Here is a 13,155-nt window from a genome sequence, read left to right on the forward strand (position 1 = left end):
ACTGGATGGGTGAATCGATCGATCTTCTTGCCATGGATTCATTTACCGAGGAAGTGAAAGCTGTCCTTGTTCTTCTTTATCATCACCTATCGGTCAGAGGGGCTCACAGAGGGCAGAAAGATTCCCATCCCTGCCGTGGAGCTGTGATGCTGTGCTGTTTGTTGTCTTCGCTCGTGACCTCCTCCTCTTCCCTCTTTCTCTTTTCCTTTATCCTTTTGTTCTTTTCCCCCGTCTCAAGAACGCCGCTATAAATCAACCTGCATGCTCTGAGAAAAGCAAGCTCCTCGAAGCCGAGCGAAGAGAGAAGCGAAGGATGAGCTGGGAGAGAAGAGGGGGTGAGCGCACGAAGAAGAAGGGACGGGAAGAACAAGCCTCTGCTTGCTACGCTCATGCCTGCGCTTCCGAGAGGAGGGAAGGGGGGAAAAAGGAGGGGGCGGTGATGAGGAAGAGGGTGATGGTGGTGATAGACCGCACCGCTCGCGCCAAGCATGCCATGATGTGGGCGTTGACTCATGTGGCGAACAAGGGGGACGTCATGACCCTCCTCCATGTCCTCCCTCCCCATTGCTCCGCCTCTGCTCACAGGGAGGAGGAGACTTCGCAACTCGTCAACTCCCTTGGTTCCATGTGCAAGGCGATGCGACCCCAGGTAATGGTGCCGGCCCTCACCGTCACCATCATCATCGGTTACACTGCTGTATCATGTTCTCTAACCTTGAATTCACATCTTTGATACGAAGAAAAGATTGGAACTTCAAGGAAAAGAGTGCAGCTTTATTTTCTTATCTTCCCTCCCTTTTCTCTTTTCCTTTTCCTTCTGCTTTTAGCAAAGCTTTATTGTATCGTCTCCATTCTTACGCTGTCACTGGTAATTCTCAGGTACGAGTGGAAGCATTGGTTATCCAAGGACCCAAACTGGCCACCGTTCTGGGCCAAGTCAAGAAGCTAGATGCCTCTGTTCTGGTGCTGAAGCAGTCCAAACCATCCTCACTATGCTGGTGAGTCCATCGTCTCTCTCTCTCTCTCTCTCTCTCTCTCTCTCTCTCTAATGATGATGGCTTCTCCAAGTGCAGCATGTTCCAGAGCAGCCATGAGGACTTGGTGGAGCAGTGCATCAGCAGAGCCGAGTGCTTGACCATGGCAGTGAGGAAACAGAGCGGTGGAGTGGGTGGATACCTTGTGAGCACCAGATGGCAGAAGAACTTCTGGCTTCTGGCCTAGTCCTGTAGAACACCAAAGCTTGGATGTCTTTCTTCTTCCTGCTGTGTTGATGCTCTCCTGTTGTAAAGAAACATCAAATCTCAACCCCATGTAATACTAATATTATGAATCAGTCAATCTCAACCTTGTCTCGTTCATGATCTCTCTCCATCATGCTTTCTGCATCTTCAATCTCTTCACCAGATAAGCAGAGGAGAAAGAAAGATAAAATCCAAATCTCATATGATACTAACAGTATCAATCAATATTAAACATGTGGCCTTCATTTCGAGTCTTTTGATACTCTCAATCAAGCCATTACAACAGAAAACCTTGATCTCATCCTGAGATGTGGTGCAGCAAGTTGATGTGATGCCAAAAACCTGAGTGTATGAATCAAAGCTTGGCAATATTGTTGAATTGCATAAAAGAATGAATTAGGTTGCTGGTGAAACAAAGGGCTTTGAAACTTGACCTTCCATATGATAAGGCGATCAAAGGACAAGTAGCTCTACTGGTTGCATGCTCTTTTCTCAAGAACTTTAGGCACAAATAGGAAACTAAATCTGCAAAATTGAGTAGGTGGATCTCTCCATATGAGAGAGAGAGAGAGTAATTACTAACTTGTTGGTAATGGAGAGGATTTCAAAGCCTGCAAAAGATCTGCAATGATCTCTTAGTCCTTTCCATCTTTATCTTTCTCCATTTCCCATGGACCAATGAAACAAAACAATTTGTTTTCCAAGGCATATATGATTACTTCTGATGGACATGAGGACTTCAGCTGGGTCAGAATAACCATTACATCACAGGACTAGTAACAATGCCAAGAAAGCTCCAATGGTAGCAGAAGACTTAAAGCAGAGGTATTAACCAGTCCAAAGCAACAGCATCAAAGCTTCTTCCATTGCAGACTGCAACTATCAGAAAGGAACAGAGACCTCAGAGAGAATCTAATCAATCGAAGGGGAGCACATGGGATGGGTTCAGGATTTCTTCATGATGTTTTGATTCAGAAATATTCCACTTATATTCTCTGCCATGACTGATAAAAGCCACACAGTTCCAATTGACCAAGAAATCTTGTTATTCACCACAATCACTTAATGTACACCAGAAGACATTAAAAAGTAATTAATGTACACCACAATCACTTAAATAAATCTGGATCCAAAAACATCCAGCAAAATTTACATTTACTCGAAGAATTTAAAAAATAACACTAGGAAAAAATGTGTCAAAAAAATACAACAATCATCTAAGACTTTCCTCTCTATCCATATGGTTATGGTGACAATTTCTCAGTCTCCCCCACCCCATGCAACCAAGTTGAACCAGTCTGTTATTGGAATTTGATAACAGGAGTCAATTCTGAGAATTATTTCAATCAATCTGTCAAAAAATGACATCTTATTCTAAAATAATGTTGTTTAGGAGCATCCAACCACTATCAGCATCTTTTAAGTGTCAGATGCAAGCCCTTGTATAATTTCTATCTGAATAATATGCCTTGGTCAACATCTCCGGCATAGACATTGCTATTATCCTGCTACTAATCTGAGTCAGAGTCGTCTTATGGTGCGAATATTTCTGAAGAATAAACTTCGCCTTTGAGATAACTACGCATCTAGTGGAGATCTGGTCCATCTGGATCCATCCATGCATCTGGCTTCAATTGTGTTAGCACATAATGACAACTAGCTGAATTTTGTGTGGGAAACTTTAGCATCTCTGATGCATCATATGGAACAAATGACCAAAAAATAGGAATGTAATTACAACTGAAGATTCTGGCATATAGATGTCATCATTGGTCGATTGCACATAATTCCCACTTGCCCTCACCATCAATAAGTTTCAACTCCATGGAATGGAATGGTATGAGGGCAGGTCGCTATAAAGAAGCATATTAATAAAATAAGGCAAGCAACAGAAGGATGCTGAAGTTCGAGATGGGAAAAAAAAAAGAAGGATTCTTCTGTTATTCCTTACCTGCGAGGATGTGATAACTGTTATCCCCATTTCATTTGCTAGTCTGTACAGGTGTTCTTCAACATCAACACTAGTGGCACTGTAAAGGAAAAGTAATTAAGTAATTGATAGTTTCAATCCAACAATTCAATAATCCAGCAAGATTGTTGATTGCATACTTGGTACATTCATCCAGGACACCATATTTAGGGTGGTGGAAGAATAAGCGGGCCTGTAAAGAACAGATAAACAACATAAGATGCAAAAGTTGAGTACATGAGCACACAATTGAATGATGTTGCAATCATAATAACAATATTTATCGCGATGGAATTGGTAAATTCACCATTCCAAGCCTCTGTTGTTCTCCTAAAGAGAGAACATCTTCCCAGTTTGCAGTAGCATCCCAGCCTTCTCGTTCAAGAAGATAAACTAATCTAACACCTTCTAGAATAGTTTTTAGGTGAGCATCCAGGAGAAGAGTAGCATCAGAACCACTGCCTACATGAATATAACAGAAGATAAACATGTTCAAATAGATGATTAAAATCATTCACTCAATAAAAAGAAGTTTAAAAAGCATAAATAAGATAAATTAAGAGCACTTATTCTGGTAAAGGTGAGTGAAACCTACATGAATTGACTTAAAAGACATATTATTAAAAGGTCTTGACGTGGCAAGATATACCAAAAGGTCCAAAATAACTGATTCTTTTATGACACAAGCATTCCTAGGTGCTTTTAATTTTCCCTTCTTCTCTATACAACCATGAACTTGGTGTTATTTATGGTTGGCTTAATAGGTTTTCACCAACACATGCAACCCAATTAATTTTAAAGTGTGTCCTTGTAGAAGTAAAATACTTCACTTAAAGCATGTCAAATTTTGACGACAAAATCAATTTCTAACTATACAAAACAAACCCTAAAACTAGTAGTGTAATCTTCTGGAACAAGAACTTTCCTTCTCTAGCCTTCAAGGTATCATGCTCCACCCTCATTCCCCTTTAAGACCAAAAATGGTGATATTATGATTAAATAGCTTGATTCCAATACCACCTCATGGATGACAAATGTAGAAAAAGAAAGAGACCAGGTATAGACTCAATAAGAGTATTTTATATCGGTTAGTTATGCTTCAACTGCATCAACCAAAATGGTAGAAGAGAAAAAATTAGACCAGCTCTCTTCAGCAGAAAAAAATTCATTGAGATAAATACAATAAAAATATAATAGTTTCATGAAAAAATCAAGTGCAATACACCAAGAACTAAAAGAAATAAAGATTCAAACATCAAATAAGTAAACATACAAGTTAGTATTAGGAAAGGCTTCATGGTTGGCTCACTTCAAACTTGGGCATGGTGTTCAAGCTTGATACGTTAATCAAAAGATCAGATTTGAGCCATAAATACGCAGAATGTGGAATTGTCCTACGCCAGACAGCACATGAGCAGGTACAAGGTGAGTCACTAAGATTACTTCATGAAACGGCTAGTCAATTTATTTTTTAGGTCGTGGTAACCAGTCATTATCACTGGTTAGTTATGCACTTAACTAAGCCAAAAATAACAGTGACAAAATATATGAAAGTTCAAACTTGTTTATGCTCTTTTGTTGTTTATTATTTGGCTGTTTTGAGCATTTTCTTATACTGATTACAGAGAAGAATTACTAGATATGGCGATAGTGATTTAAATAGGCGCTCGGGTGCTCACCTAAGCGCTCGGGCGAGGCGAGGACCGAGCACCTCGTGTGTGATCCAGGAGGCGCGCTTCAATGAGGTGTCGCCAGGACGCTCGCCCAAACGCAAGTGCTGGGCACTTCGAGCGTGCACCCAACTCTTTTAGGCGAACCAAACCGGTTTAAGGCTGGTTCGGTTCGTAATTTCTTACCTCAAAATCATGCTTCACACCTACGCGACCTTGAGGAACCCTAGCGCTCCTGCGTCCGCCGTCGACACTTTCTGCTGCTGCCTTCGCTGCAGACGCAACGGACCGAGCCTTCCTCTATTGTCGACGGACGAGTTCGACGACCCCCATAGCTTCCTTCTGCGGTCGCATCCTTCCACTATCGAGGGAGAGGACCACGGGTTCCTCCGTCACTGATGAACGCCCTCTGGAGCTTCCGTCGCTACTGACCGCAGCTTCTGCTGTTGCCGCCACTGCTACTATCTGCAGCTTTCGCCACTATCACTGCTACTGTCCGCAGCTTCCACCGTTGTTGTTGCTATCGTTTACAGTGCTGCTGCTATCTCTGTTACTGTGAACATTTTTTTCTCGCCTCTCTAACTTTAAGTAATATATTGTTAACAATATATTAAATCGTAGCCGCTATTGTCGTTCGTAGTGCTGCTATTAACAATTTTTTCTCCCCCCTCTAACTTTAAGTAATATACTATTAATAGTATATTTTAAATTTAATATTATATTTTAATTTAATTAATTATATTTTTTATATTTTAATATTTCAGAGAATATTTCTTTCTCCTCTTCTAACTTAAGTAATATACTATTAACAATATATTTTTAATTTAATATTATATTTTTATTTAAATAATTATATTTTTTAATTATATTATATTTTTTATATTTTAATATTTTAGAGCGCCTTGCTTTGCTCGGGCGAGCGCATAGCGTTTTTTAAATCACTGTATGACGATCAAGATTTAGTGAGATCTTTTTGTTCAATTGGTTAAATATTTATAAACCAATTTATAAACTATAAGACATTTAGGGAGATCTGATTCTCAGATTTGGAGGCCAAGAATGTGTGCATATACATGGAGAATAGAAAGACATTATGAATGCTGAAACAGACTAGGAGTCTTCTCCTCATTTCACATAAAAAAACAGTTCATATTCTGCAGTTAAAAATGAGCTAGTGATATTGCAAGATGAATGAAAGAGGCAACCTCATATGTTCACAAATGCAATCAAGGATTTCCATTTTGTAGCATAAAGGCATGCTGGTACTTGTTCCAGCCAGCATATTTACGCCAGTTAACATGACCTTAGGTTAGCCATCACAGACAAAAAAATTAGCCTAGCCTAGGCACTTGGGTGTGACGAGGCGAGGCTTAATTTAAACTAGGCACGGTCTAGGTGTGCGCTTGAACCCAAGTGCTAGGTGGCTCAAGGTGAGCATCTGAATGAAATCAGGCTAGTTTGAACCCAACCCAACCTGACCAAATATTACTATATGCTGATCTAACTAAACCAAATCAAGCCTGATCTAAACCAAACTCGATTTGGAAATCTAACCCCCATGAGCAAACTCCTTGTGGATGAATAGTGGCCAGCAACCAGAAGGCGGCCCTCCAGTGGTGCCTTTGGAGTGTCCCCCCTCTCCTCTCGGTGTCGCTCTCCCTTGCGTCCGGATGCCTGCCATCACCACAGCAGCCACCCTTCTCTCTCTCCCCAGCAGAGGGAGAGAGAACTCTCAGGTTTGGAGACCAAAACTGTGTGCATACACATGACGAATATAAAGATAGACTATGCATATACAGCCACCTCTCCTCTTCTCCCTGGCCCTCTCTACTTCATCCCCCGATAGCCATCTTCCTCTGGTCCCAAGGCCCCCTCCCTGGCCTTCACTGAAAGCCTCGCTTTGCTTCTCCATTTGATAACCCCTCATGGAATTCTTGAACCTTTAATGTTAATCTTCCTTTGTTTTGTCATTCTTGTTGTTAGATTTGGGCAATGCAATACTTCAATAACTAAATAAATGTAATTCTATATTCTAGTGATGATATTTTGGAATTTGGATATGAGATGATATGGAATTCATGTATAGTCTAGTTTTTATTTTAATGATTGTCTGTCCTAATTTTTTTTATAATTTTCAAATTGGTGAGCGTCTCAATCTGAAGCCTAGTGCCTCAGGTGTTTTGGAGCCTTGGTGCCTTTAACAACCATGGCCTTCCTCCGGCAATAAATTGACATACATTCTGACTTGTGTCAGGGAATCCTAACATGCATAAGCTTTGAAATACCTTAATCATGTGCTTCTAGCCATATCAGATTTGCAATATTTTCTTTAAAATTGTGCAGAGATTCAGTTAAACAAATATGTAAATAGAGTTTGGAGTGGGAAGAGATCAGTGACTTACCAGTTCTGACCATAGATATCATCCTCAGCTCTGCTTCTTCACGTGAGAGAGGATATATGACTTGATCCCTCAAAGTCCCTAGGCTTGTATATGGCTGCTGTGGAACATAAAACATGTTGTGGCAGGGCTTCACAAGACTTCCAGATACAATTGGCCATAAGCCTCGAAGAGCTCTAAAAATGGAACTTTTTCCACTCCCATTTGGACCTTCAAACAACCAGAAAATTCTATTATGTTTATGTTAAAACAAAATAAAATCAAATTCTTTCATACTGACCAGTAACAAGTAGACTTTTCCCATTTACGATATCACAAGTCAATTGCTTAGCCAGTAGCTTTTGTGATGGAGTAATAATATCCACCTTTCTGAATGAAATAATATCTTGAGCATGGGTGTCATTTGCATCAGAGCACAAAGAAGCATCAGGTAAAGAACCCTCTGCATGTTTGAAGAAATTGCCATACAATGCTTTTTTTAGCACTCAGCCATGAAACCAAAAGGCAATATTCAGTGATAGCAATTGATCAAAAAGCAAACGAGAAAGCGCTGCTTGAAGAAATGCTCAATAACACCAGTTTCATGATTGATTTTATTTGTTATTAAAATTGAAGCTGAGGAAAATAAGTTATGCAATCCTAAATAAGGGTGACAAAGCCTACAACCAGAATCTCAACAGTAGAATGATCATATGCCTGTGCACATCACATATGTACCACACTAGTCTAAGTATACATGCATATCCAGACATTTTAAGCTAAACTGTTTAACATAATTTTTACTTTTTTAGCATGACTTTTAGTGCATAATTGCTGAGATTGCAACCGAAAACTTCACATATTACAGCATCCATCAAGGAACAGTAATTACATATTGCCAGTGTCCTTATATACTGATAGAACATTTTAGTGATATCAGTCATTCCCACATTGCATGTCTTTTCCTATAGAACCTACATTGGCATACTTCAAAGTGAAAATATATTTTGACTATGACAGAAAAGAAAATACACCAGTGACCAGACACAGGTTTGCCACATGTCTTTTTGACTATGACAGAAATGAAGATACACTAGACACACGCTTGCCACATACTAGAGATATAAAAAAAAAAAACAAGAAACCTGCAAATGACTTTTGACCATGACAAAAGAAATATAAGATACACCAGCCACAAAATTGCTGCATAAAGTTAATATAAGTCAGTGCGAGATGTTTTAGAATGCAATGGAAAAAAACTATCGTTATAGTTACTAAGGATGCCTACCGTTTTGGGCAGCATCAAGAAGTTCTTCGAGCTCAAAAATCCTATTTATACCACCAGAGAGCTCAAGAAACTTCTTATGCAACTGAAGAATATCTCCAAATGCTAAAAAGCTTTGCGACACAACAGATGCTAAGAACCGCAGTGCATGTGCAAGCTCCCCTGAGAAAGAAAATACAGTTTTGAATAAGACAAGTTTTTGTTACTCAATTAACTTAAACAACCTCATTTTTTATCAACCTTGAGTGGAAGTCAGTGCACGGTCGCCTTTATGCTCCACAGCGTACAATAGGCTCAGTACCCAAGTTACATTGTGCGGGAGTTGTTTTGTGATGAAATCATCCAGTATACCATAGAGCCACTTATTTCTCAGGTGGATCTCACAGTGCTGAAGCAATTCCCTGAATCTTGAATCAAGCATCTGTTTGATAATATTCAGATTCTCAGAACATCAGAAACAACACCAAACTAATGCAATATCATCAGAAGTTTAGGTGATAAAAAATAGTTCAAAATGTATCAGATGTGAAGTCCAATACGTCAAAACAAGTAGCGAATTATCGAGTCCTCTGAACATTAAGATATTGAATACTTCAGAATAGTAGTTAATATTTACACAAATTGACTAAACAATATTACAAATATGTTAAATCAAGAATTGCAGTGCTAAAACGGTGATCATACTGTACAGGAAAAAAAAGTAAGAACAAATCATGCCAATCAATTGACATAAACCGTGTCACAGAATGTCAATCCTTGTGTTGAAATTTTTTAAAAACTATTCTCTAAAGATGTTTTGTGAAGTTGTCAAAATACAAGGCATGGAGATTGACAGAAAACTGAGTGGAGCAACCAATTAGTGCTTCAATCATTTGGTCATACGATAGGAGCTTGACCAAGAAAATGAAATTATTGAACCATGAGATGCTCATTCAAGTTAGTACCTCATGTTTAAATAATAAAATGAAGCAAAGAATGATAATAATATGACTGAAACAGTAAGGATTGGTTAAAACAGAAGACTGGCATCTTGACATAAAACCAATATGAGAAGTGCAACGAACTTACTGCTTTTTCCCGAGAACCACCACCAAAGAAAGCAATAGATTCAGCATGTGTGCGTAGTCTTGAGTGCATATACCTAGTGAACAGGATCAGAAATGCTTGATAAAGAACTAAAGATTATAAAGCATACAAACAATTATGCAAGTGGAGAAGAAAAACTACATATATAATAGCTCAAGAGAATAACAAAAAAGCTTACCTAAAAGTCCCCTCAAGCTGTTGTTCCTTACTTGCTAGATCACCAAATTCTGGAGCGACACTTCTCAAAAGGCCCAAACCCAGAAGCATATAAGCATACAATATAGCAACTCCTCTTCTTCCACTTAAGAGTTTCATCCTCCATGTGAACCTGAATATATATAATTTTTTTTGGAAGTAACCAGCAGCAGTCAGGATTTATATCGATGTTTCATATTTAGTAGTTCCTAGAAAGTAATAAAGTTTGTGGCTGCACAATTATACTACAATCAAACACTCACCAAATAATGTCTACAGATGGTTTTACCATACCGGTAACCAATCCTGAGAGGTCAGAAGTCAACTTTTCAACATCATGTGTTATTCTCTGATCTGCATCAATATGTTTACCAGACATGTGGAACACCTGGAATAAAAACCACCGGATGAAATCTCACAGAAGCATCACAATAAGGAAAATACTGTATTAAACTTATCATTTATTACTGAATATTATCAAGTATTAGCAAGAATATGTCAAATGACAGTTTCAGTTCATACACAACAGAATGAGTGAGCATGGAAACTTCTCACCAGTGAACAGAGAGGCAAAATAGTGATGGTTTCCCTATCTCCAGCAGTTGGACTCTTTAAATTGGGACAATAGTCTTTTATAGAGAAACAAAAATGAAGGCACTGAATGAAGAACCATGTATAAGGTTCAGATTTTTGAGGAAGTTCTTGCAACATAAGCATGTTTAATTTCATAGACTGAAGTAACTCAACTAAGGATCGTGCTGCAATCAGGTAACCATCCACCTTTTTAGCTCCTATATCTTATGGTTAACATTCTCCTAGGTTTTAAATACTCAATTCCATGGTCCATAACAATAGGTATTTACCGGTCTGAGCTATCGAATGGTATTTGATATATTTTTTAATTTTCTTCAGCTGATATCAGGCAATATGGGCTGCTATACCACCTGGTACACCAGTAACATTCCATCTGGTAGATCACTGACATTAGACTGGACCGAGATTTAAAATATTGATATTCTCCTTATTTGATCTTCCTAAATCTTAGCTTCTAATCAACCAATCATCTCCTATCCTAAGTTTTCCTTAATTTCCCGGTTCTCCACAGGAAAGTTGAAGCAATCATCACATCAACTATATTATAACCAAACAAATTCAACAGAAAATCATTGATGTACTTTAGGGCATGGTTCGCCTTACCGATCCATACCGAGAGTGCCAGCACATAGTATATGGGGCATACCAATGTATCGCCTATAATGGTTCCCTATCGAACTGGTATGTACCGCTCGTACCAAACGGTATGCTGCGGTATGACGAACCTTGCTTTAGAGTTAAGACTATGTTCATCTCAGCACTTTAAAGTTTAGCAGTCGGTAAGTTGAGTCTTGATATTGCTAGTCTCATCCAGCATAAAAACCTTCAATTTCCATTTTGACATCACATAATGAACACTTAACGTGTGATCCTAAACGAAGCATATCTGCTCCCCAAAAATAACCTGTTTTATTCCAAAGAATTTCTAAAAATAAATTTAAAACCCACGTATGTATTAATGTGTGGGAAGACAAGTTTAGGAAAGGAATTACCTTGTAAAAAGTATTTCTCTTCAGATAATTTTTAAGTAAATGATGAGTTAATCGAATTCGCCATCCAAGGGCAAGCCTGGCAGTGAGATGCCTGAAACAATGAAAGCTAGTTTAGGTACCTATGAGCTTAATTGTGGTACTGTATGTTCTGAATTGTTGGAACGTCAGAATAGCATATGAATCAAGTCATGGAAAGATAGACTAGCATATAAAACTGTAGTTTATGAATTAATTGAGAGCACATAATGAAAAACTAGACCACAAAATGCATAAATATCAAATGTAACAACTCAATTATCGATAATGACCGGCTAATGAGTGATCAAAGTAGCAAAGAAAAAGCATACAGATAGATACTACGTGACTGCTTATAGAACTTTTTAAGACAAAGTATATCTAAAATGGAAGGACAAGAACAATGAATTCCAAGATCAATCAGAATTCCAGAAATGTTTGTTCAACAATCCCTTGCAGACTGAGCAAATAGTTCCTGAACATATGGGAATTCTGATCACATTAAGTTATGTATTCATAAATGTGTTGCTGATGGGAATTCTGATCACATAACAGCATCCAGCATGAGATTCTCAGATGTACTAGCAGGACATATTCAATGATCCGTATTGTCACGAACGGTCGTCGCGCACCCGCAACAACTTCGTTCAACGAACCGTTCGTCGCTCACTCCCGCATGTACAGCTGCTTGACAGCATGTTTTCCCATGGTTTTGGGTCATTTTGCTTGTAAATATGTAAGTTCGAACAAGCTGCAGCGTTGCAAAGCGGTCGCTCACCGAACCGAGCAAAACAACCCCAAAACAGCCCAAAACGGCTCCGTTTTCGCGTGCCGCGGGAGGTGAGCGGAGTGCTGCCTCCGCTCACCAAAATGTCAGCCATCTCAGCACCCAGGAACCCCCCGGGTGGCACATGGCTGGATGGGGCTTCGGTTATATACCGGGCGTTGAACACTCTTTCGCAAGTTCGCACGTGACCTTTACGGGAACTTGGTGTTGCGTCCGGGACCAGGTGAGCGGCTGTTTGTGGGCTTGCAGCTGTTCGTTCATCCTTGAAAGCCTTGCTTTTCCCCCTCTCCCTCTTTTCTCTTGTGCACACAAGGTGTTCGACGAATTGCTTGTAAAGCTTTCCTTTTCGCGAGACTTCGGGACTTGTCCGTTGCTCGTTCTTTCGATCTAACTCTCTTTCTCTTTTACAGGTCCTTCGGGACCTGCGAGAGGTTACAAAGTGGGCTGATCCTTGCGGAGCAAGATCGCAAGGGCGAAGCGCGACTTAGGCGAGGCAAGCTAAATTCGCGTCTTTGCCGCACGGGTGACTCGCGACTTAGGCAACGCAAGCTAAGTTCGCGTCTTTGGCCGCAAGGGTGCCGCACGCCTTAGGCAATTCCAGCTAAGGTCGTGACATTGTGGTATCAGAGCGGGCAAGCTCTTCGATCGAACAGCGAACGAACTTCGCAACTTCGCCATGGCAAAGCATCGTGGCGAATCAAGCAAGACGGGGCAGGCCGGACCCTTGCCCCAAGCAGCCGCAGGCGGGCTGCATGTGCACACTCGCTCTCATGCTGTTGGAGCCGCTCATGAAGATCGCGGCAGCGAACAGGATGAGCGAGAAGTTGGCAACTCTCCGCGAGCGGAGGAAGCGCAATCTGGTGCGCTAACTGGGAAAAAGAGTCATAAGGAGAGACTCACGACGGCGGAAACCCGCCTGGATGTTCTGGAAGCGAGCATGGAG

General features: G+C 40.1%; 2 protein-coding genes across 3 annotated transcripts in view; one reads left to right on the top strand and one right to left on the bottom strand.

The window, feature by feature from the left end:
• Positions 1-134: 134 nt before the first annotated feature.
• Positions 135-1,358, top strand: LOC135614495 (uncharacterized). The gene is made up of 3 exons (XM_065111919.1): positions 135-649; positions 880-998; positions 1,074-1,358. The coding sequence occupies exons 1-3, from the start codon at positions 314-316 to the stop codon at positions 1,219-1,221; spliced, it is 603 nt and encodes a 200-aa protein (XP_064967991.1). The 5' UTR covers positions 135-313; the 3' UTR covers positions 1,222-1,358.
• A 965-nt stretch (positions 1,359-2,323) lies between these two features.
• The window catches only part of LOC103987201 (ABC transporter D family member 1), a 31,912-nt gene continuing 21,080 nt past the window's right edge, over positions 2,324-13,155 (bottom strand). For both annotated transcript variants that reach the window (XM_009405433.3, XM_065111913.1), the window contains exons 15-26: positions 11,411-11,501; positions 10,088-10,212; positions 9,808-9,957; positions 9,612-9,684; positions 8,784-8,964; positions 8,547-8,705; positions 7,560-7,721; positions 7,283-7,489; positions 3,518-3,672; positions 3,351-3,403; positions 3,193-3,271; positions 2,324-3,094 (exon numbers count right to left, since the gene is read on the bottom strand). In XM_009405433.3, the coding sequence (XP_009403708.2) occupies positions 3,008-3,094; positions 3,193-3,271; positions 3,351-3,403; positions 3,518-3,672; positions 7,283-7,489; positions 7,560-7,721; positions 8,547-8,705; positions 8,784-8,964; positions 9,612-9,684; positions 9,808-9,957; positions 10,088-10,212; positions 11,411-11,501 (1,522 nt within the window). In that variant the 3' untranslated portion in view covers positions 2,324-3,007. The remainder of the gene's footprint in view (positions 3,095-3,192; positions 3,272-3,350; positions 3,404-3,517; positions 3,673-7,282; positions 7,490-7,559; positions 7,722-8,546; positions 8,706-8,783; positions 8,965-9,611; positions 9,685-9,807; positions 9,958-10,087; positions 10,213-11,410; positions 11,502-13,155) is intronic.

Source organism: Musa acuminata, chromosome BXJ2-6, assembly GCF_036884655.1.
Source record: "Musa acuminata AAA Group cultivar baxijiao chromosome BXJ2-6, Cavendish_Baxijiao_AAA, whole genome shotgun sequence".
In the NCBI taxonomy this organism is placed as follows: Eukaryota; Viridiplantae; Streptophyta; class Magnoliopsida; order Zingiberales; family Musaceae; genus Musa; species Musa acuminata.